Here is a 24428-nt window from a genome sequence, read left to right as displayed (position 1 = left end):
TGTGGTGCATTTAAGACAACTCCAGGTTGGCCTGATCTCCTGCTTGATCTACAGCGGGTCCACAAGCTGCACCGCAGCGTCCCACTCGCAGCCCTCTCCTTTGTTGCCCCAGGCCACCGAGTCAGCCCTGGCCCCTTTAGTGTGAACCACACACCTGTTCATTGCACCCTAAACTCCAAGGGTCATCTATCAAGATCTCTAAGTGTTTCCTTGAAGCCCCTTTCACTACATTTGAACCTTTTCCAAAAAAAGTATTTTGCCTAATTTTCAGTTTTTCCTCAGTTGAATTCCTGGTTTTCCCTTATAGAGTCAAAGTGGGTAATACAGCCCCTCTCACACTCTAAGGCCCTGCGTCAGTGGGGTTAGTTCTTCACGTGGGGATGTGGATTTACTCTCCATTTACTTTTTATTCTTGTTTCTTTCAAGACCTTATGTGAAACCAAGGTAAAGAAGGGAGAGACAAAATGTCCCATTTTAGCATTATTATAAAGATAGGACCTAAAAGAATGATTGCCATATCAATAGGTTCTGACTCACTAGTTGTTGGCACAGATCATTAACTTAATTGCTTTCAGTGTTCACTTTTTTCCCCATTTCCATTAAAATTCATAGCATGTCGAAAAATTCTGATCCATTTTTATAAAACAGCTAGAAAGGTACCAAAAACTGGATTGCTTATAGAAAATGCTAGTTTCACCCCAGATAGGTCATGTGAATGACCCTTTTGTACACATGCATTTAATGCAACATTCATGAAAAGGGAATAAATACAAAACTTTCTATTTTTTGGTCTCTAGGTCGGGATTATGAAAAGGATAAAGTGTGCAAGGAGCTCACCAGTCTCGGAAAAGATGACTTCACATCTTTGTAAGTATAAGATAGTCATCACCCTCTTGGTTACTTGACCTTGAATGAAATTGCATGTAAGGTAACTTCAGTTCACCATTAAAGGTCTGAACTGGTTTCTGCTAAAATTAACAAGATAGAGCCCATTGTCAGTGTAGGCAGAGAAGCCAGACTAACGGAGGACAGCCAAAGATTCCAGCTGAACTATCGTTACTATGGTCTAAGAATTTGTCACTGCTATGTTTATCAATGAGTTAGAAGAGAATAAATAAGCATGGTTTTCTACGGCAAATTAACATGCAAATAGTGCATGCCAGGACTGGGCAACAAAAGCAACAAGGTACAGAACAGGTTCATCTGGGGAGACTCGAGGGAAAAAACCTGGTGGCTGGTGTAACGGAACCCTCCAGTCCAACTTCTATTGCTTTACAAGATCAATTTACTCAGAACGAAAATTAAACAGTAACCTCAGATTCTTTTTATTAGTCAAAATATGTACACTATTCTTTTAAAAAGCTGAACAGATTTTATATGTTAATATGTGCAAATGTGGAAAAATTCTAATTAATACACTGACTTTATTTTTCCCTTCAGAGCAATGGTCCAGTACAGCAGAAAATTTCCCAGTGGAACCTTTGAACAGATCAGTCTTCTCGTGAAGGAAGTTGTGTCCCTGACAGAAGCCTGCTGTGCCGAAGGGGCCGCCCCTGACTGCTATGACGAAAGGGTGGGTCCTCGTGGCCTGGCCGGGTGCAGAGGGGCCCGCTGAAGGAAGCCGAGATAGGCCTTTATGCCATATCTTAGGGAGATCCTAGACAGCAATTCCACACACTCCGTTTTGGGGGATATATAAAGAATATTACCCTAAAATCCAGACTTTTTTCTAGCATAATGAATCAACTTTGCCCATTAGTCCTGCAGGTTCAAATGAGAAAACTGGGCCATATACTGACTCAGGGAATAATTCTAATCTATTCTGTTTATCTTAAAATTCTACAGATACCTTTATCATGCCAAACCTGGTATTGACTGACCCGGAGCAATTTCGTGTTAGTCTCAAATTAATTTGGTGTTCAGAAGTTGTCCTATATACATAAAACTACCAGGCTTTGGGTTTTTCTCCCCTGAAGTATATAATTTCAGCAGAAATTAAAATGCTGAAATGACAGGGTTCAAAACACAGACAGTAGCTAAAAAGAAGGTGAAACCACACCTGATTCTAGCGGTTTACTAATGCAGCCCTCAGGCCCGCTGCAAATGGCACTGAGATGCTTCTGGACAAAGCCTCTGCAGACAAATGTCTCCCTGTTCAAGGCTGCAGCCGCTGGCCTGCAGAAACAGTGCTCCAAAGATCCCATTAGACTATAATTTGTACAATGATTATTTTTACATTAATTGCTTTATCTGGCCCTTATCTGCTTTTTAAGAATTTTATAATCTTTTTCTCCAATCACCAAATCCATTTAAAAAATGCATCATTTCAACCTGACCTTCTGAAGCACCTTAAAATAAACAAGCATCACATTACCAACCATGATTAGAAAAACAGAACATATTTTTATTTTCTATATTTGCTAACCCATGTCTTTTTAAAAAAGATTTTATTGATTTTTAGAGAGAAGGAAGGGAGGGAGAAAGAGGGAGGGAGAGAAACATCGATGTGCCAGAGGAACATCAATCAGTTGCCCCTCACACACTCCTAACTGTGTCAACACACCTGCCACCCAGGAATGTGTTCTGTGCCCTGATGGGGAATCAAACTGGTGACCTTTTGGTTTGCTGGACAATGCCCAGCCCACTGAGCCACACCAGTCATGGCTGCTAACCCATGTCTTGATTAGAGAGAAGCTGCAGTTTTGTAGAGACAGATCAGAAGAGAACAGAGCTGGAATTGACATTTTGTGCTCACTACTTTCCTCTTTCTCCTGCTTATTCAAAGCATTTTTTAAATGTGTTCATGCTTTTTCTTTGTAAACTTCTTATTTGAAAGGAGGTGATAAAAAACAGTAAAGTTTATAGGGAAAGAAATAGAATGAAAGAGGAGATTCACTGGAAAGAGGCAGAAGAATAAAACAGAGTTCCTAAGAATTCCTAAATTCTGAGAGTCTGATGGAAGGTACATGTGGGAGAGGATGAGAGATGTAAACACGTAAAATGAGAATTTCAAAGTCCTTTTTCCCATGTAAATCCCAAAATAATTTTTGCCATGATGACTATTTCTATTCTACATTTTTTTAACTTTTTAAAAAATTATTGTTCAAGCACGGTTGTCTTCATTTTCCTCCATCACTCCCACCCACCCCAGCCATCCCCACCACATTTTCATTCCCAGTTCTTTCCAAAGTAAACATGTTGTTGCTACAATTGCTTCAGTGGTCCTCTTAACCATGGGTTTAGTCTGCCCCCTGTATCAGTGTATCAGTGTTGAGGCAGCAGATGACGTTGTACCAGCGGTTTTCAGCCCATGCTACACATGAGAATAAGCGCAGGGGAAGGAACAGATCCTAAGGCCTCATCTTTGACCTACTGTTTCAGAATTTGTGTTGTGCAGCCCAGGTATTTGTTGTTTTCATATATTCTATGAGAGCTTTTAATGCAAATGTGGGCTCAGGAAACACTGGTTAAGAGAATGCAAACTAATACAGAAGACTAAAGCTGTTAACAGTTAAGAGTCTGCTCTGGTAATAAAGAAGGGGGGGGAGGGTCCACATTCTCTTTGGGCTATTTGCAGCAGAAAGCAGGTGGGCAATCGTATTGGAGCTTTTTGAAATGACCTCCCTTATCCTCAGAAGATGTTAATATCCCTGTGCAGAAACACTGGACTAGAGGATAAAGCTTTTAATGGCTGCAATCAAACACAGTCCATTTATTAACAAAGGTTCTATTGTTTTCTTACTCCGAGGAAATTCATTTAGTAACATCGGTAAGACCCTGTACCTGCCCATTACTATGATTATGCAACTTGCCACATTGACAAATCATGTCATGGATACTTGGGCATGGACAGTTTGTTATAATGAGAATTTTTAAATTTAAGACTAAAGATGTTACACTGAATGAAGAACTATAAGCCTGGAAAGTTGTGTGTATGTCTGTATATTTGTATATACATAAATGCTTGCTTTTACATTACTTATACATTACTTATACATTACTTGCTTTTCTTCTCTTTCTAGACGTCAGCACTGTCTGCTAAGTCCTGTGAGAGCGACTCTCCATTCCCGGTGCACACAGGAACCGCGGAGTGCTGCACCAAGGAGGGTCTCGAGAGGAAGCTCTGCATGGCCGCCCTAAAGCACCAGCCACAAGAATTTCCTACCTACGTGGAGCCAAGTAATGATGAAATCTGTGAGGCATTCAGGAAAGATCCCAAGGAATTTGCTGACCAGTAAGTTGCTTTCATCAGAAGTAGAACTTTAAAGCATAAAATACCAGGAATGTATCTAATCTAACCACCTACTCTAGACAAACACCTCTTCTACAGCAGCCTGGACAACTTCCAATAAGGAGAACTTGACGTCCATCCAAGAGAGCCCACCTCTGTCACTGTAGACTATGGTAAATGCCTTTTTCAGACAGAGATAAAAGTCATCTTTCCCAAACCCCCACCCAATCCACCCTATCTGGTATTTGAAGCAGAATTACGTGGATCCCGTGCCCTCCTGACAGACGTTCAAATATTTGACTGCAGCTATTGAGATGTCCCTTAAGCCAGTGATCTTTGATCTTTTGATCTCCACCTGATCAAACTTTATTGCTAGACACATTGTTAATACTTCATTTCCATGAAAGCACAGGAACTAACAGCTTTTCTCTTCACATTCCAAGGAAGTGTTGTGAATATGACACCCGGGGCATTACATATGTGAACATACTACATTCATAAAGAAGCCAGACTGTGTAGAGATTCTTTAAATTCGTCTTGGAAGATCATAAAAATAACCAAATATGGGGAAAATCAATTTTGATGAAAAACATATATACAAAAATCAAAAACAATGGTGTTCAAATGGGCTTTAAAAGAATAAAATCAAGGTCACAGTTTTGTAAAAATTGGTTGGCTGGCCCATCCCTATAAATTTTCACAGAGGATTTTGCCCCAAATTTTCTTTTAGAGTCTCTTTTAGGTTCATGGAGGCTTATGCTCCTAAAAATTAAAAAGATTTTAATAAATAACTAAGCCTACACATAGTAATTGTCCAAAATAGTAAACAGAGATAGATAATAAAAAGCAAACTCATAATTACATTCATTCATCTTAATTAATTAAATCAACATCAATAAGCACTTATCATGAGCCATCATAGACACTAAGTGAATAAAGGAACAAATGGCCTCTCCTGTCAAGCAATCAACATGGCAATTTAGGAAAGAAACTGTATTTGTTTAATAAAAATATTGATTGAAAGATGACCTGGCTGGTGTGGCTCAGTGGATTGAGTGCCAGCCTGTGAACTGAAGGGTTGCCAATTCGATTCCCAGTCAAAGCATATGCCTGGGATACGGGCCAGGTCCCCAGGAGGGGGCACATGAGAGGCAACCACACACTGATGTTTCTCTCCCTCTTTCTTCCTCCCCACCCCTCTCTAAAGATAACTAAATAAAACCTTAAAAAAAAAAAAAGAGAAAAAAGTGACTGGTATTACAACGCTTTCTGTAAATCTTTAGTGCTTTTTAGATATTAAAACTGTAAACTAACTTCACATGTATCCTGTCTCCATCAAAATATTTCTGAAAAAGCAGATTTTGTTTCCCACAAATGTTTTGACCAATGTTCTTTCCCCCCACAGCTTTATGTATGACTATTCCACTAATTATGGACAAGCTCCTCTGCCGCTTTTAGTCAGTTATGCCAAGAGCTACCTCTCTATGGTAGGGTCTTGCTGTACCTCATCAAGTCCCACTGTATGCTTTCTGAAAGAGGTAGGTATCACTTATTAAATAGTTACTTTTTTCTTTTATTAAAGCTATTCCTTTTTTAAAATGGTAGAAGCTCAGATTCTGAAATCAATAAAAGTTTCGAACATACCTTTTTTGCATTTTGTTAATTGGCAAAAGAAACATGCCACCACCTCTGGGAAAGAAAGAACAATGTTTAACTGTTTAATGAGATTCTCCTTTGTTTTCTAGAGACTCCAGCTTAAACATTTATCAGTTCTCACCATTATGTCAAATAGAATCTGTTCACAATATGCTGCTTACGGGAAAGAGAAGTCGAGGATCAGGTAAGGATTAAGCAACCCCAGTATGTATAGCTGCTTGATTCTGCCCTGCCTATCCACAATATCAGGATTCTCTAAGAAAGTGCTTGTGTTAGAATATATAGACTCGAGAGTTATGCCCAATAATCCTCAAAAGTACAACCCAGTTTTTCTCTACACAGAATGTAAACAATAGGAAATAAGGCTATGTTGTAAAACATGACATTTGTTCTTAACCTTTTCCATATATTCATATGGGAAAACAGAGAGCACTAGAAATTATTTCCTCAAAATTCATATCAGCACATATTACAAACACAAAAGCAAGAAAAATATTTTTTAATTACCTGCAATTTGCTTTGCCCATTTTTGTCTTCAAATCAGACTTTTTTGATTTTTGTTACATGAAGCTTTGTGCTATATAATACATATCTCTTAAGTTTTGTGAATTTACATGAAATACTTAGCTACTTTATTTATAACTTTCACTTTTATTTTTATATGGCTACTGTTAACTCCATGTTTTAATTCTGACATTTTCTACGTCTATAGTTCTCTCTTTATCTCCTCAGACACCTAGATTTGACAGCTTTAGCTTATCTTTTCCGCATTAACATTCTCTTTAATTCCTTCTAACTCTGATCCACAAACTTTTTTCATTTAATGGAAATAAAAATTTATTTTGTGTTGGCACCAGATCCTAAGCTTCCCTTAAAGGAATAGAAACTACTTTCATTAGTCCTTCAAAAATAGTTTTCCATTAGAACTATTCAAGTACTAAATGGCATTTTCTCACTTTAGTTTTCCTTTTGCATTAAGATAGTGTAGTTGGCAAGTAGAGCTTAGGAATTTATAATATAAAACCACCTATAAGATATATCTCTCATAATCATTAATTTATACTTTCATTAGTGTCTAGAAAATTACCTAAAAGAAGTATCATTGAATGTGAACAAAGATTTAGCTACAAATACTGGTATCTTTTTTTTTAAATATGAAAAAATAAAGATTTTCTAAATGTCCCTAGAATAGAGTGCACACTTAAATCAGTTATGGTGTATCCATCTGAGAGGAGGCCAAACAGTTTGTTATAATTATATTGTAAAGAAATATTAATGAAAACTATAAAACCTTACTAAAAGAAATTAAAGATATAAAAAATAGAAATACATTCTATGCTTATGGATTAGAAGAGCTAACATTGCTAAAAATGTTCATACTATCCAAAGTAACCTACAGAGTCAATGCAATTCCTATTAATATACCAATGGCATTTTTATTTGCAGAAATAGAAAGAAAAGGTCATCCTAGATTTGAATAGAAGCTCAAGGGACTCCATATATCCAAAACAACCTTGAAAAAGTAGAACAAAGTTGGAGGCCTCATACATTTTAAAACATACTACAAAGAAACAATAATCAGGATGCAGTTGTAATAGTATAAAAAGATATATAGACCAATGGAACAGAATTGAGAACTCAGAAACAAACCCTTATGTATTTGCATAAATGATTTTTGACAAGAGAGCCAAGACTACACATAAAAAAAAAAAAAAGGACAGTCTCTTCAACAAGTAGTTCTGGGAAAATTGGATGGTCACTTGCTAAAGAATGAAGTTGAACCCTTACCTTACACCATAGGTTAAAATTAAGTTGAAATGGATTAAAAATCTAAAGCTAAAACTATAAAACTCCTAAAAAAAAACCCACAGGGGAAACTTCAGGATGTTGGATTTGGCAATGATTTCTTGGAATTAATCCCAAAGCACAGGCAGCAAAAGCAAAAATAGACAAATAAGATTACATTGAACTTAAACTTGTGAGCATTAAAGGAAACAGAGTAAAAAGGCAACCTATGGAATGAGAGAAAATATTTGCAAATCATGTCTCTAGTAAGGGTTTAATAGCCAGCATGCATAAGGAACTGTTACAAATCAACAACAAAATACTGAATAAACTGATCACAAAAAAACAAAAACAAAAAAAGGACTAGGCAAACAACTAGAACAGGAACAGATTCACAGAAATAGAGATCACGTGGAGGGTTATCAGTGGGGAGGCAGAGGGGGGAGAGTGGGGTAAAGGTACAGGGAATAAGAAGCATAAGTGGTAGCTACAAAATAGACAGTGGGATGTTAAGAATAGTATGGGAAATGGAGAAGCCAGAGAACTTACATGTATGACCCATGGACCCGAACTAAGGGAGGGAATGCTGATGGGAGGGTGTGTGCAGGGCAGAGGGGAATAAAGGGGAGGAAAAATGGGACAACTGTAATAGCATAATCAATAAAATATATTTTAAAAAGAATTGAATAGACGATTCTCCAAAAGAGACAGAAAAATGGCCAACTAGCACATGAAATGGTTCTTGACAGCTCAACAACAGTTTCCCATCATAGGGGAAACATGAGTCAAAACCACAATGCCACTACTGAATGGGATTGCCCATTAGGATTGCCACTACCGAAAAAAGAAAATAACAAGTGTCAGGGAGAATGCGAAGAAATTGGAGTCCTTGTGCCCTGTTGGTAAAAATGCAAAATGGTATAGTCAGTATGAAAAACAATGCTGTTTCCTCAAAAAATTAACAGAATTCCTCTGTGATTCAGCAATCCCATTTCTGCATACAGGGTGAGGCAAAAGTGGGTTTACAGTTGTTCATATGGAAAAATAATACAATAATAATAATACAAGAATAAACTCTGTTTCACGTACTCATGACTGTAAAAAACCTACTTTCCCCCACTCTATATATATTTCTGAGAATGCAAAGCAGGATCTCAAGATATTTGCACATCCATGTTCCTTGCAGCATTATTCACAATTGCCAAGAGGCAAGAGTAACCCAATGTACATTGACAGGTGAATGAATAAAGAATGTGGCATATACCTTAAAAAATCCTATCACATGCTACAACATGGATAAAATGTAGGACATCATGTAAAACAAAATGAGCAGTCACAAAAGAGCAAATACTGTGTGATGCTAGTCACATGGAGTATATTAAGTAGTGAAAATCATGAAAACAGAAAGTAAAAATGTGGTTGTCAAGGGAGGGGGGCTGCAGTCAGTGTTTAACAGGCAGAGAGTTCTGGTTTTACAAGACAAAAAACTCCTAGAGATCTGTTACAACAATACGGATTTACTTAATATTACTGAACTACACACAAAAATGGTCAAGATGGTAAATGTCGCATTACATGTTTATCACCACAATAAAGAATATTTAGTGATATACAGCATAGTATTTTTAGGACTATAAGATGCACGGGACCATAAGACTCACCTAGGTTTTAGAGGAGGAAAATTGGGAAAATAAATTTTGAAGCAAAAAATTTGGTAAAATATTTAATAGCATAAATAACATAGGCCACCCCCCCCCCACAGTAAGCTACATTCAGACTAGAAGACACACCCCTATTTTCCTCCCAAATTTGGGGGGAAGTGCATCTTATAGTTTGAAAAATATGTAAGTGAAAAGATAAACTCTTCAATAGTATAACATAATTCCTTGTAAAATACTTAATATCCTAGATACCTTGTAAAATACTTAAAGGTTTCACACCAAAACATCAACATCTATGAACTCTGTGGTTTAAGGGTAGATGTCTTCATTCCTCACTTTATTTATACTGTAGTTTGTAAGCAAATTTATAAAAACATTTAAGAAAACTGTGAGGGACCCCAAAAACACCACATTGGCCTTATGAATAGAGAGATGTTAGTGCTTTCTTTACTGCCATTTTAGATTTAACATTTTAAAACCACCCTTCAACTATGTCGATATGGCCAAAAGACAAGCTGCATAAAAGTATTGAAAATTTGAAAAGCTTCGGCAGGGAAGGCTGCATGTTGAGCGGTAGCTCCAGCATGGAGGACCCTTTGCATAGCAGATGTGTTCATGCAGCTGCTGAAGACAGAGTTGAAATGATGGCATTATTTCTCCAGTGTTTGTTTTCATAATGAAACCGGGGAAACTGAAACTTGGAGTAAGCTAACAAGTTCTTTTTTAACTGTTTAGCCACCTCATAAAATTAGCCCAAAAAGCACCAACTGCTGACCTGGAGGATGTTTTGTCACTAGCTGAAGATGTTACCACAATCCTCTCCAAGTGCTGTGAGTCTACCTCTGAGGACTGCATGGCCAAGGAGGTAAGAGAATCCCCATTGTCATCGTCTGCCCTGCACTCAGTGGCAAGAATACACTCTTCTGAGCTACCTTTCACATGAATCATCAGAACGATCCTCACATGTATCCTATGAAACTAAATACACTAATTCCATTTTGCGCAGGAGGGAACAGATTAGCAAGGATCAATAATTAAAGTCACACAACTAGTACGTATCAAAGTCCAAACACAAAAAGCTTTCTGATTCCCAAGAACTTAGTGTAACTGCAGAGCCCTGCACAGTATCCACTAGCCATATATGGTTATTTAAGTTAATTATAATTAAACTTAAATAAAAGTTAAACTTCAGTTCTTCAGTCACACTAGCCCCAGTTCAAATGCTCACAAGTATTAGGCAGTACAGATACAGATAACTTTCATCATCACATATTAAAGTTCTGTTAGACAATATTGCAACAATTATACTATTAGAAGTTATGGTTTTTCTTGTATTGAATACCTGCCATAATTTGATCATTCAGTTTTTTTCACCATTTTTCACTTACCCAATACTTTCAAGTAGATGTGAACTTGAACAATTACTTTTGACAGATGCCACTCTCCAAATCTGTGGGCCTCTACAGTAACAGTGACATTGTGCTGCCAGGTCTTTTTCCGCTAAGAATGCATGTCTGTGTTAATAGGTGTTTTTCTATAATCTGACTTATAATGGCTAGTAGGTCTTGGTGTCTGCCTGTCTGTCTGTCTGTCTCTCTCCCCACCCTCCAGCTCCAGATAGATAGACAGGTAGACAGATAGACAGACAGACAAAATGTACTATGTCAATCTTCTAGGTATACCTTATTTTATTTAACCAGAACTCTATTATTGGGTTTCAGTGTTTCACCTTTTGCATTTTAATGCTGTCTTTTATAGGCTTATAGCTAATTCATGAGGATACATTCTTGGAAGTCAAATTGTACATGCTCAGGATTTCAGTACATATTGACAAATGACTCTCTGTGGTGGGGGGGGGGGTGCTCTGCCCACAGGGCCTCCCCAGCTGCCACAGATGAGAATAAGTCTACCAAGATATAATCTGCTTGGGGAGGAAAGGTGGCCGATCTCTCAAAGGAGAAGGGCCAAGAGCCTTTTCCTCAATGGATTTTTATTAGGTTCATTTTACACAGGAATACAAATAAAGCTCATTAATCATTGTTAGGCAGTAAGGATCAAACAATAGATAACATATGAAGAACTACGAGAGTTTATTCTGAGTCAAGGTCTGCTAGCTAAAGGGCTACAAAACTTTGGGGAACAAACTCACTTCCTGCTTGGACTTTCATCATTTAACTGAGAGCATTCTAAACAAAGCAGGTTTCACAGGACTTTACATATTCTTTCTTAGGTCTGATTGCCCTAGGGAACCTGCCCTTTCCAGCACAGGACACCCACCACCAGCATTGTTTCAGGCTTAAGATATTGTTTCAGGCTTAAGTCAGGCAGGGGAAGTAAGGCAGCCAGGGGATTAGGAGACTTCTTGCAGACAGAATGAGGACTCAGGCTATGTAAAAGCTGACGGGTGAGGGTCCATCACCCCTTTTTGCTATAGCCCCCCAAGTCCTTTCCTGGGGCCTCCCCTGTGATCGTGCCTGTCTTAGATCATTCCCCCCTTGGGTAATCTTACCAGACATTGGCTAACCGATCAAGCATTGGAGGCCAGGCAGGGTGAAGAAAAAGGAGCAGAAGCGGCACCCCCTTCCAGGGAGATAAGCTTTGTCTCCTTAGTGGCTTATGGTCCGAAGGTCACTCACTCAGCCTTAGCCATGAGGGGGTTACAGCTTCTGAAACCAGGCAGGGAGGTTCCCAACAGCCCTCCACAAATATTCTGATTTACTTTCTAAAAGTATTCCCACTGACCTATATATACGTGTCACACATACCATGCCAGGGCTGGTAAGCCTATATAAACCTATTTTCCTATTTTTAGTTGAACTTCTCAGAAAACTAACAATGCATAAACCACAATTACTTTTGTAGCTACCTGAACACACAGTAAAAATCTGTGACAACTTATCCACGAAGAATACTAAGTTTGAGGACTGTTGTCAAGAAAAAACTCCTATGGACATTTTTATGTGTGCTTACTTCACACCAGCCACCCAACCACCAGAGCTGCCAGAAGTTGAGTTGCCCACCAGTCAAGATGTGTGTGGCAAAGGCAACACCAAAGCCGTGGACAAGTAAGTGGAGCTGATCTGTATTATTCTGGACAGTGTTGATATTCATGAGCATTAAATGACAAATAAACTAGATGGGGGAGAAATAGTAAACCTGTACCTGGCTTCACTAAGAAAAGAGTTATGATAAATGCATGATGAGTTGCATCCATTATGAATACTATATGCATATTCACGGCATAAAGTTATTTCACACGTAGGTTGAATTAACAGGTCAGAAAATCATTTATCAGTATCAGAGAGCAGAATTTGGACTGCACTGAAACTCTATTTGTCTAGACACTCTGTTTTTATAAATGCATAGATAGAAATGGGCTAAGGAAACAATTTACACAAATCTATTTTCACAGAAAAGCCAATTAAAGTACCTACTTGATGCTTTATATAGAATAAATTGTGCCCTGGCTGGTGTAGCTCAGTGGATTGAGCATGGGCTGCGAACCAAAGTGTCACAGGTTCGATTCCCAGTCAGGGTATATGCGTGGGTTGCAGGCCATGACCCCCAGCAACCACACATTGATGTTTCTCTCTCTCTTTCTCCCTCCCTTCCCTCTCTAAAAATAAATAAATAAAATCTTAAAAAAAAATAAAGTCAACGTGCTGTCTTAAAAAAAAAAAGAAGAAATTGTGCTATAGTTATACAAAGGACAGTTCCATATGCATTTGAAGTAGATATGTATGCATGTATTATATAGTGTGTGACTATATATATACACACATATATATATGAGGGAGGACCCCTCAAAATGCCTTGTAGCACAGGCTTCCCTTGCTAGGTGAGTGTTCTAGGAACCCATGTATATCAATACCAGCTGGTGTTGTTGTGAGAAGCTGCACTTGGCTATACTGAATTTTTTTGAAGACTCTTGCAACACTTTTGCCCATTTCATTATGGTTAATTTATGAGCACACCTACCCACATTCACATTGTGCTGAGTGTTCATCAGTTTTTGACCAAAAATGGCAAGACCCCCTTGCCCCAACCTCCCTATCCACCCAATCTCACACTGAGTGATTCCCCCCGGATCCACCGATGAAAAATGTCCTCAAAGGGAAACATTTTGCTGATGTGGAAGAGATGAAATACAAAATGGCAGAAGTGTTAAAGGCATAAAAAAAAATGAGTTCAAAAACTGTTGTTTTTTTTTTAAATATTTTATTTATTTATTTTTAGAGAGGGAAGGGAGGGCGATAGAGAGAGAGAGAGAAACATCGATGTGCGGTTGCTGGGGTTTATGGCCTGCAACCCAGGAATGTACCCTGGCTGGGAATCGAACCTGGGACACTTTGGTTCCCAGCCCGCGCTCAATCCACTGAGCTACGCCAGCCAGGGCTAAAAACTGTTTTTTGAGTAGTGGAAAAAACTCTCAACTGGTCTATCACTTCAAATGGAGAGCACTTTGAAGGTGACTCAAGTTTAAAAATGTAAGACTAAACATGCAATTTTTTATGAATAAATTCTAAATTTTGTCATCCCCCTCATACAGTACATTCAGAGATTTAGTTCAGTATTAATTACTGAACTAAGATATTAACTACTGAACTATTATTTTGTTCAGTAATAACTTCAAAGCAACTATTAATACCTTACATATCAGTGAGATTATTTTTTTAATTCTAAATCTGTTGATTTGGATTCAGTTTTAGCTAAATCTTTTATTTTTAATTAAAGATGCAGAAACCAGGTGCCCTGCCTTTGTTATGGATATAAAATTTCAAAATGTGACACGGACCCACAAAGATACTCCTGGATGTTGAAGTGTATCTCTCTTTCTCTCTCATGCCAGGTACACATTTGAACTAGCTAGGAGGACTCATGTTCCAGAAGTATTTCTCAGTAAAGCACTTGAGCCAACCCTGAAAAGCCTTCAAGAATGCTGTGACTCCCAAGGCTCTACTGCCTGTTTTAATGCTAAGGTACAATTTGCTTGATTTCTTCATCAGCCTTGGTCTAGATGAAGGGTTGATGAATTGGAGCTTATGCGCCACATCTGGAGTGGTGCTTGTTTTCATATGGCCTTACATTTTTAAATGGCTTTTAACAAAAATATTAGCATTTCATAACATTAAAATTATATGAAATTCAAATATCAGTGTTCATACATAAACCATGCTCACTGTTTATGCATTATTTGTGGCTGCTTTTGTGCCAAAATGTCAGAGTTGAGTAGTTACAACAGAAACTATGTATGGTCTACAAACACTAAAATATTTACTATCTGGCCTTTTACAGAAAATATTTGCCATTGTCTGGTATAGATTAAACACTCATACTAACATGCTACACAGAATTTATTGAATGCCTGCCAAAGTAGTGTTAAGATAAATATTTTTTATATAATTATTATTTTCTTACAGACCCCTCAACTGAAGAAGGAACTATCTTCTCTCATTGACAAGGGACAAGAACTATGTGCAGGTTATTCAGAAAACACACTTACCGAATACAAGAAAAAGTAAGGGAATTTTTCTAGCTATGTCCTCCAAACTGATCAATATTAGCCTAGAATTGTGATCTGAAAGCATAGTTGAAGATTTAAGATGTGCTAAGTGAGCAACAACAATAGGAGGTTTAATTAAGAGAGGTTTTTAAAAAGTAGTTAACATCTATTATCTGTGTAAGAAACAGTTTTCTGGTGGAAAAAAAAGAGTCACATATATCAGGTGAGAGGTCAATTCAAACACAGCCAAAAATATATAAATTACAAGATCTGTAGGGACTTGATTAAAAAAAACATTAGTCTATGGTTTATCAAAATTTTTGCCCAAAAGCAATCTGTAGGTGTTGCTGTATACTATAATTAAGAAACTATAAAACGGCTGGAAAATGTTATCTAACTTAAGATCATATTGTCTGACAAGAGGACCCAAATTTTCAGTTAAGTGTAATATCATTTATCACCAGTATGTATAATACAAATGTGAGTTGATCATCCATAATGTGGTATAATAGTCATTTTTCTCAGTTAAGAGAAGCCATTTCTTTACCAATAGATATTAACATTAAAATAAGGAGCCATAATAGTGAAAGTAGTTTTATTGGTTTCCTGGAAAATTTCTGTGTTGAGAAGATCATGACCTTCTCAACTTCATTAAGTAGATTTCTTAGCTTTATTTCAAATCATCTTGAACAACGCAGGCCTCCAGCACAAATAAAACTCCTCAAAAAGACCTTTCTAAAGAATCCCCAAAGTTGGACACCTCCTCCAATGACCACTATGAAATCAACCTTAGCAAAACTGTGAAAGATGATGAAGAAAGAAAAAGATGAAGAAAAAGGAAAAAAAATGAGAAAGAAGAAAAGAAAAAGTAAAGCAAAAGCCTTAGATTCAAAATTGTTTAACAGTTATCAGAAAGTTATGTGATTAACAGAATAGTATGAAGGTAATATACCATAATATTAAACAGATAGTACAAGATTAAGTTCTCTTCCAACAGTTTGGAACTCCAGGACTGCATGGAGCAATTGCATCTACTCCAGATGCACTGTCGTAGAATTGACATTTACAGTTATGAAATTAGGGAAGACTGAGGCAATCCAGTCTAGGTATTTGAAATCCCACCTCCCTTCTTTCTTCTCCCATCCTCTGAGTTCCTTCTAGTCTCACTTGCTTCTCCTTCCCACTGGAACCAATTCACTTCAATAATGCTTTTAGAAGCAAGCTAGTCCCCCTGACTCTCTTTATCCCTTCCCAGCATCCACTTGCCAAACCCAACTCTACATAAAGTTGGGTCTCTTCCACCTCTCAGTGCCTACTACTGGGCTGGTAAGTATTCTTGGAGAAAGTCATAAAACCAGGCTGGGTTGTTTACCATGAGGATAGAGAGTTATCAAGATCATACACAGTTCAAACTGGAAACAAATCAAGAGAATTCAAATTCTAGCACCACCTTCACAGTGAGATGGAGAGCTGGTTAATAGTAGAGCGAAAAGCAAGAGCTGAAGGTCCCTGTCTTGTTTCAGCCTTTTCCAGCCTAGTTGAGTAGGCAAATTGAGGGGGAAAGTGTACAAGTGACACAAATTTCTGTAAGGGAAATTTCCTTTAAGAAGCTTGAAATTTAGAACCAGACAGGAGATGAAAGGTTAAGAAAAACAGAGGGGGAAGTTATCCAAGATGATATAATTGAGTGAATGAAAGGGGAAAGGCTGGAATTCAAATTCAGCAGCAGTTTGTATGTTTCCTTTCATGATCTTAAAAGACATGTAGATTTCACTGTCTATTCTCAAATTGAGTCACTAAAAACAGTTCCCCAGATATACATTTAAGAGGGGCAAGTATTTCTATTTTCACTTTTTGTTGTAAGAGATCTGAAATAGCTCTCTTTTGCATTAGAATACAATAGAATACATTGAGTAAAACCTTACCCAAAAAATGGTCTTTCAGACTGGCAGAGCGGTTGAAAGTGCAGTTGCATGATGCCACAGCCACAGAACTCAAAGAGCTGGTTGACCAGCGCTCAGACTTTGCCTCCAAGTGCTGTTCCATAAACTCGCCTCCCCTCTACTGTGATTCTGCGGTAAGATTTGATAATCCACTCATCACCGCAGAGTATTTGTAAAGATTTATGTACTGTGATTCACTCGTTTCTTTTTGTTATTGAAATACTGTTATGCCTTTTCCTGGTGCTGTGATAACTTTGTTGTCTTTACAATGAAAGTGAGAAAAAAAATGACTGCTTTTATGTTATGTTAATTTAAAAGGAAAATGAAGTAGTTGCAAAGCTTAGGAAATTTTACAGTTTTAAGTAAAAGTGAATACAGGCAGCAAAGTATAGTGTAGTGTTTTTCAAGTTGTAGGTTGTACCTATTAACAGCTTTTCTTAATGAAAGAGAAAAAAATAGAAATATTAATCCATCTAACAGTATGGTTAACTACTTCATGAAGATTTTATTTCATATACTTGTATATGCATATGCATATAATTATTATATAGATTGACAAAGTAGAGATACTTTTTTAAAAAAATAGATTATACCATACCTTCTCTTAATTATAAAAATCAATTTTGTTTTAACGTAACACAAGAAAAAGAAATGCCACTTAATTACTGATGATCACACATTTCTTTACCATAGCAGTTATTTTCTAAAAATTAAAAAATATATTAATTTAAAAATGTTGGAGACATTTTTAATTACAAGATTTTCTTCTAGACACTATGAATTGGTTTCCAATACTGAAAGAAATTTGAGCTCATATTTTCCAATTTCCTTCCCCACTCCTTCTAATTTGTTATTTCTCAGGCTCATCTTTCTTTAAATATGATCCCCCCACCCAGCCCCTAGATGCCTCCCATCCTCTCCTGCCTCCCTCCTCTCCTACCCCCTTCTCTGCATTCCCCTTTTTCCCTTAAATGTAATTGCATAGTTACCAGATCATTTTTTTTTACCTTGTTAAATTCCAGCCAGATCTTTTATTTTCTGATAGTAGATAAATTAATATATGCCTTTCACTGCATTTACTACTTATTAGTTCTCTCCTCTAAAACTAACGTGAGGCTGGTACTGGTGTTCTACCTTTGTGTGGACTGAAGGTGGGAGGAAGGAGGGCCCAGGCTAGGCTGTGCGGTTGTGTTGTCAGTAGGCCTGATCTGCGCTTTCTCTAACATCTTGTTGGTATCTTACAAAAGGTCCTTCTCCACCAAGTCAATTTCCACCCTTTTACATGGGCAGGTGTTTGTTAGTCTTTTTCATGCACATTCGGCTCCTTTGTTCACATCATCCATTTGACCTGTAACTCTTTAGCAGTCAATTCAATTGTTTATTAGAATCAAAGGTTAGGGCAACACTTTATTTCACTATTACTACTAACTTGGAAATATTAGTCACAATTCCAAGAATTCTGTTGTCTCACCCATTCCATTTCTGCAGTGTACATGCAGGGTTAAGACCAACTATATGCCTTATCAAAATGTTTTCTTCCTTTGCCTACCTCTCTCTGAAGTTCATGATATTAAGTTGCGTCATTCCCCTACTCTGGTGGTGGCTGAGATTTTCTCCAAGGTGTTTATGTTTATCCCATAAAAATAAAATCAGCAGAATTTTCTGAGGGTCTAATTTAGTTATTGAAAAAAGGGGAAACATCTAAATATGTTCAAATACATCACCTGTACATTCTGTCAAATATATCACCGTTGCATAGGGACTGAGGGACTCCCTCAGTCCCTGTTATCTCTGTCTAAATACACTCTTTCCTGGCCCTGGCCGGGTAGCTCAGTTGGTTAGAACACCATCCTGATCTTCTAGTGCCAGGGTTGTAGGCTGTTCCCCACCCCGCTCAGGGCACATACACAAATCAACCAATGGATACATAAACGAGTAGGACAACAAACTGATCTCTTTCTCTCTCCCCCGCCTTTCTTCCTTCTCTAAATATCAACAACAACAACAAAATAGTAAATACACACTTTCCTTTTTTGACATTACACAAGACAAACAGCTTTAAGCACAAAATGCAAGCTTTCTCCCTTCAAATGTCTTGCTTTTCATTTTTTGAGTTGCTTTTCAGTGTATATTTCATTTTAACACATTGCCATTTAAAAACTACTTTCAACTACAATGATAAGGGGAGTTTGTAACTTTGTTTTCTTGCTTTATAACCAGTAAATTTATAGCAGTGGTGCTGCCAAGTAGCCAATCTGTCAGTAATTGCTAAAGGAGAGTGAGATGAATGGTGTTGTTAAGACTAGACCTTATCGGGTTTCTATTAACCTTTCTGATTTTCTTTCCCCATTGGTCTCATAGCTAGGTAAGCGAGATCACCTCTGCTTTGACTTCATGTTCTGGCAAAATCTGATAGAACAGCAGTCACTTTAAAATTCTCAATGCTTAGTATGAATATTTGTCCCACTTGTCCTTTGACATTTGGATTAAAATTTGTCATTAAATCTGCTTGTCTGACATTTGCTTGACAATTATTTTCCTTAAAATAAGGCCCACTCCCTCCAAGTCATTTCTGTCCTGGGATCCACCTCCACTTGCCATCCTATATATACTTGGCACAGTTGCTCAAAGAGTGGCAGAAGGGCCTTTTGAACTATATTTCTGTTGCTTATGAAATAACCTAGCCTTACTCTCACCTTGACCTTGAAATGATCAGAAAATAAAACAATCACTGTAATTTTCTTTTGGCTTCACCAACGCACTCTTTATTATGCCATTGGGGTCCATTGGCCGCAGAAAAACATACTGTTGCAAAATTAGACTTGAAATTTTTCTCTCTCCACAATTATTCAGACAGGGCATCCCTAGGCACTCTTCTGTTATCTCATTACTATGCTTCCACTAAGATGTCTCAACAGAGTGCTAATGGGCATCAACTAGGATTTTACGAAGTATTCAGAGAGCCACTGTTTCATGCTGGAGTTGATCGCTAATATCTTGAAAACAGAAACAAATGGGAACAGTCAAGTGGACATGGGCAAAGAGGAAGCTGACTGTCTTCTCCTCTGTTATCCCCTCCCCACCTCCCCATTTTTCTTTCTCTCCTGTATTTTATACAGAGCTGGCCTATCCACTAGACTTTCCCTCTCAGTTTAGCAAGAGTTTGTGACACTCAATGTCATAACTAGCATTTATTAAGTCAATACTATTTGTTAAGCAGAATATTAATGGCCTTGTTAAGCAGAATAGCCTTATATGTATGTGTTTATAGAATGATCAAAAACAGTTCTAAATATTAGGTACCAACTTAATTTGCCTTTTACAGATGGGTTGAAGGAGACATACAAGTTTACATGATGTTAGGAAAATCTTAAGTTTATTCCACATGAGTCTGTTACTCTCCATGTCACTGTCAGACTTCAGCCCTAATTTAGCTAATAACAAAAGCAAAGTACTGATATCAAAAGACTATTACCTATTGTACAAAGTCCAAAATTATTGTTAAAATAGCAAAAGTGACACCAGGTCAGTAGTGTTACTGAATTCCATTATCATATTCCACCTTACATTCTTCTGTGATTCTGTGCTTTCTCATTCTGTGTCATATTACTCTCTTCTACCCACACCTTAAATTTCCATTTCCCAGAGACTGTTTTCATGGTTTTCTTCACTTTATATGACATTACCTCTTCCCCAAGTGTTCTCATCCATGGACATGCCTTTAACCTCCAAATCTCTACCTCCAGTCAGGATCCCTCCCGCTCTGTACCAAGCTTTTTATTCAGATGATTAAGGACTCTATTGTCCCAGAAGAAATTTAAAGTTAATGTGGCCCAAATATTCCCCTAAAAACCTCCCCTACCATTCATTATCTAAGATTAGAAAAAAGTGATCCTTAATTTCTTCTCCTTTTCTATACACATCCAAACATATTCCAAACCCTATCAATTCTAGCATTTCAAAATCTCTCAATAACCCCACAGACATTTTCTACATTATTAATACTTAAATTTAGTCAATCTTTTTATCCAATTACTACCTCCCAACTGCTGTCTCATCTCCAGTCACCCACAATGCCTCACACCCAATCCCATCTCTATACTGATGTCAAAATAACATTTGTAAAACACAAAATGGCTAATGCGTTCCTCTAATTGCTGTACGTTGCTTCTAAATAGAAGTCTATTTTTTTTAATCAAGACAGTTTGGACCATTGTTTTCCTCTCCAGCCTGATCTATCCCTGTTTTTATTTAATGTGTTTTTTTTATTGTTGTTTAAGTACAATTCTCTCCATTTTCCCCACCACTCCCCTTCCACTGCTTACTCTTCCTACTTTGGTTCTCCTGCACTCCTTGCAGTTTTCCTAAGTACTTTAAACCTGCTCTTACCTCAAGGCATTTGCCCGTGAGGACTCCTCCTGGATTACACCATATTCATTCTGTAACCTGGTTATCTGTCCTCAAGATTCTGAATTCAGTTCAGATATCACTCCAGAACCCTTCTCTGGCACTCAAGCCCCCTAACGCTCTGTGCACACCCAGTAATTAGCACTATTTTTTTTCTTGTCTATTTTTCATAGGATATTCTAAACTGTCCAAGGGCAGGGACTTGTAAAACTAAGTAAATATGAAGGCTGGCCAATAAAAGTTCAATGTAAAACTGCATTTTAACAAGAGTCCTTTTCTCTAATCAAGGTGTAAATTGTTTACCTTCATAACCTAATAGTCTACAAATAAAATATTTCATGAATAATTAGATAACTTTTTTTTAAATTTCAGATTGATGCTGAAATGAAAAATACCCTGGAGTCTTGATGTGTATGAACTACCTTAAGTAAGTATTGTCTTTAAAGGCAGCAAGAAAGCCCAGCTTTGTGTAATGTATTTTTAAAATCACAGAATGGGAAAGGCCCTTTCAAATTATTTATTCTAAGTATTAGCCATTCAAACTTACTTTACAGATGAGAGTATTAAGCATCTAGAAAAGTTAAGGAGCTTACACAAGTATACACAACCAACTTCTGGCACATTTAGGACTAGAATCTGGGTCCCCGGTCTGGGACAATATTGATCATAACCTCACAGCTAAGATAATGACAGCATGGAAATCATTTCAGGGGTTTTGATGCATTTGATAAAAAAATGAGTTCAAGACAGAGTTCATCAAGTCTTAAAGATAACACAGTAGTGTTCTTAGGAGAAAAGAGGCAGTCTTAAAGCAATACTGTTGAAATATTATCACTTGCTTCTTTCAGATATTACATGTGACAAAATTGCATACCTTAAACTGAAGATGACCTCAACTTTGTATATTTCAACACAAAAATTTTCTCCCTAGATTTAATTGTATTCATTTTAATATTACTTCTGAGATTTAAAAATTTATAAAAATAATGGCTTCTGTTTATCTTAGATCTTAATTGAGTTGAAGATTTTCAATGATGTGAAATTTTCATTTTTCTGATTTACTGACAACTTCCCGCAAAATGATACAGATACAAAAGCTATTGACAAGTGAAATTAAACCATTCCATCATATTCAGGTTTTCAACTCTCAACTATGCAAATTATTTGAAACAGTAAAAAACAAAAAAAAACAAAAAACACTGAGAGGAAGTACAATGGGGCTAGTCAAGGAAACTTATTTTTGGAATTAGCCAATCTGGATTAGAATCCCCATTCTAACTATCTATCTTTGTGAACCTGAATGAGTAATCTCAATTCACTAAAGCTTAAGGGAGCGGGGGGAGAAAATTATAATATCTACCTGTCAGTATTGTTGTGATGACTGAGAAGATGTGTAGAAAATGTGTAGAAAATGATAGCAGTAATACTAGCAAGTAGTTCTCCCTGCTACTGTACTGCTTCTGTGATTTTTCTCTTACTGTAACAGGTTAGCTGTCCAATGGCAGAAGCAGCCCAAGCTGTTTAGTGTGAAGCAGTTACTAAAACTATTTGGAGGAATGGGGGGGAGGGGGTGTGGGTACTTAAGCCCAGGTGTCTATTTGACAAAGATACGTAATAGGTTCTTTTAAAAAATTAAGTTACATGAAATTTTCTGGACACAAAATGTATCCGGACCACTTGTCTTGCAAAGACAAGAAGCTAAAAAATACAATCCACATGTGGAATGAAGCTTAGTCATTGCACTCTGCAACTGTAAGCTTTCCCTCCGCATCCTGCTCTCAGGAGAGAATTTTGGCTTGGGTAACGACTATGGCCTCACACAATTCTAAGAGGAAACCCTCTCCTTAGTTCCTAGAGCTACTAAACCAACTTAGGTATTTCTTTGCAATGAAAGCATACTCCTCTTCAGAGATTTGAACAGCTTACAAAAGCTGAAGCCTTTGTCCCAGGCATTCCCATTCATAGGTACACCTATAATTCATGTCTTCCTGTCAACAGTTTCATTCTTAAGTCTTATTATAAACCTGAGTTGTCATCCTCACAGTTACTGGATTGCCCTTTGGTCAATTTTTCTTCAAGTTCCAGAATTGATTGTGGCTACATTTGCATGTCCATTGGAGAGACAATTACTGTCTCTTAATAAGTCCCACAAAGCCAGTTATCTTTTTATTTCCTTCAGTTTTGGAAGCAATTAGTATTTCCTGGGTTGCCAAGGATAGAGAAGTTTGGCTCACACTGCAGAGTCAGGTTGAAAAAAATACCTAGAATACCAGAATCACACTCAGCACCACCAGTTGCTTACGCTGAGAGAGGACCCACACGTCAAGGCCCAAACTCAAGAGAACAATGAAAGACGGAATTTCTTTCACTGTGCAAATAGAGTTTTGATTCAATTCTGCTGTACTGTCTTAGAAAAAGGAAAAATCAAGGGGAAGACACATTTGCCTCATTACAAAGGAGGTGATTTGACAACAACTCCCATGCTATTTCACTAAAACACTACTACTGAACTAAACTAGTGTCTCAATCCCCTGACTGGAAGTGGGGGTGGGAGGCTCATGTGACACGGTTGCTGTTTGTTTCCTCCCCCACTCTGGCAGTGAATATTCACTGTCGTAAAGCAGTAAGTCACACATATTATTGAAGAAAAAGGTGTATAATGTGCCTAAGTGATGTCTAAATGTGGGAATCTCCTACATTTATTTACTCTGACTCATTAGGTGGCCACAGTGGATATATGGGTCACGCCAGACAGGTTCATCTTTAAACATAAAAATAACCTGACTGTCAAGCAGTATTATGATTGCTGCCCAACAGCTCTGTTTTTCTAACCTCTATTTCCATGATTCTCATAGACCTAAAGCTGGAACCATCCTGGAAACGACGCTTCAGGCCTAACCCAGCAGAGCCACGCTCCTGGGGGCACAACTAGGTACTCCCTGTTTTTATCAGCTACAGTACCTTTGTACAATGATAAGTACAATGACTTGCTATCAAAATAAATGGGAATAGAATGCAAACCATAAATGCCTGAGGATGACGTTATGATGCTGACCTTCAGCCCTGGGCCTGTGATTTTCACAAAGACACTGCAGGAGGCAGCCTCAGCCTCTCAAGCCCCTGCTTATTTCTAGAGCCCTGCTGTGTCTCTGCATCAGCACTGGAAGTTGATCCACAGCTTTTAGCATCCACTTTACAATCCCCAACACGCTAAGCTCCATTCCTTGATTGCCTCTCAGGTT

General features: G+C 37.6%; 1 protein-coding gene across 1 annotated transcript in view; it reads left to right on the top strand.

Annotated features, from left to right (window-relative positions):
* GC (GC vitamin D binding protein) overlaps positions 1-24209 on the top strand; it is a 36744-nt gene extending 12535 nt beyond the window's left edge. Inside the window, exons 2-13 of the mRNA XM_045858188.1 lie at positions 798-867; positions 1441-1573; positions 4023-4234; positions 5637-5769; positions 5977-6071; positions 10069-10198; positions 12196-12398; positions 14183-14312; positions 14754-14851; positions 16781-16913; positions 21559-21613; positions 24042-24209. Of these exons, the coding sequence (XP_045714144.1) occupies positions 798-867; positions 1441-1573; positions 4023-4234; positions 5637-5769; positions 5977-6071; positions 10069-10198; positions 12196-12398; positions 14183-14312; positions 14754-14851; positions 16781-16913; positions 21559-21594 (1373 nt within the window). The 3' untranslated portion in view covers positions 21595-21613; positions 24042-24209. The remainder of the gene's footprint in view (positions 1-797; positions 868-1440; positions 1574-4022; positions 4235-5636; positions 5770-5976; positions 6072-10068; positions 10199-12195; positions 12399-14182; positions 14313-14753; positions 14852-16780; positions 16914-21558; positions 21614-24041) is intronic.
* Positions 24210-24428: the final 219 nt, after the last annotated feature.

This window comes from Phyllostomus hastatus, unplaced genomic scaffold, assembly GCF_019186645.2.
Source record: "Phyllostomus hastatus isolate PE091 unplaced genomic scaffold, TTU_PhHast_1.1 phas_scaffold_1674, whole genome shotgun sequence".
NCBI lineage: Eukaryota > Metazoa > Chordata > Mammalia > Chiroptera > Phyllostomidae > Phyllostomus > Phyllostomus hastatus.
Note: the sequence above shows the minus strand (reverse complement) of the source record. Positions and strands in the feature narration are given on the sequence as shown.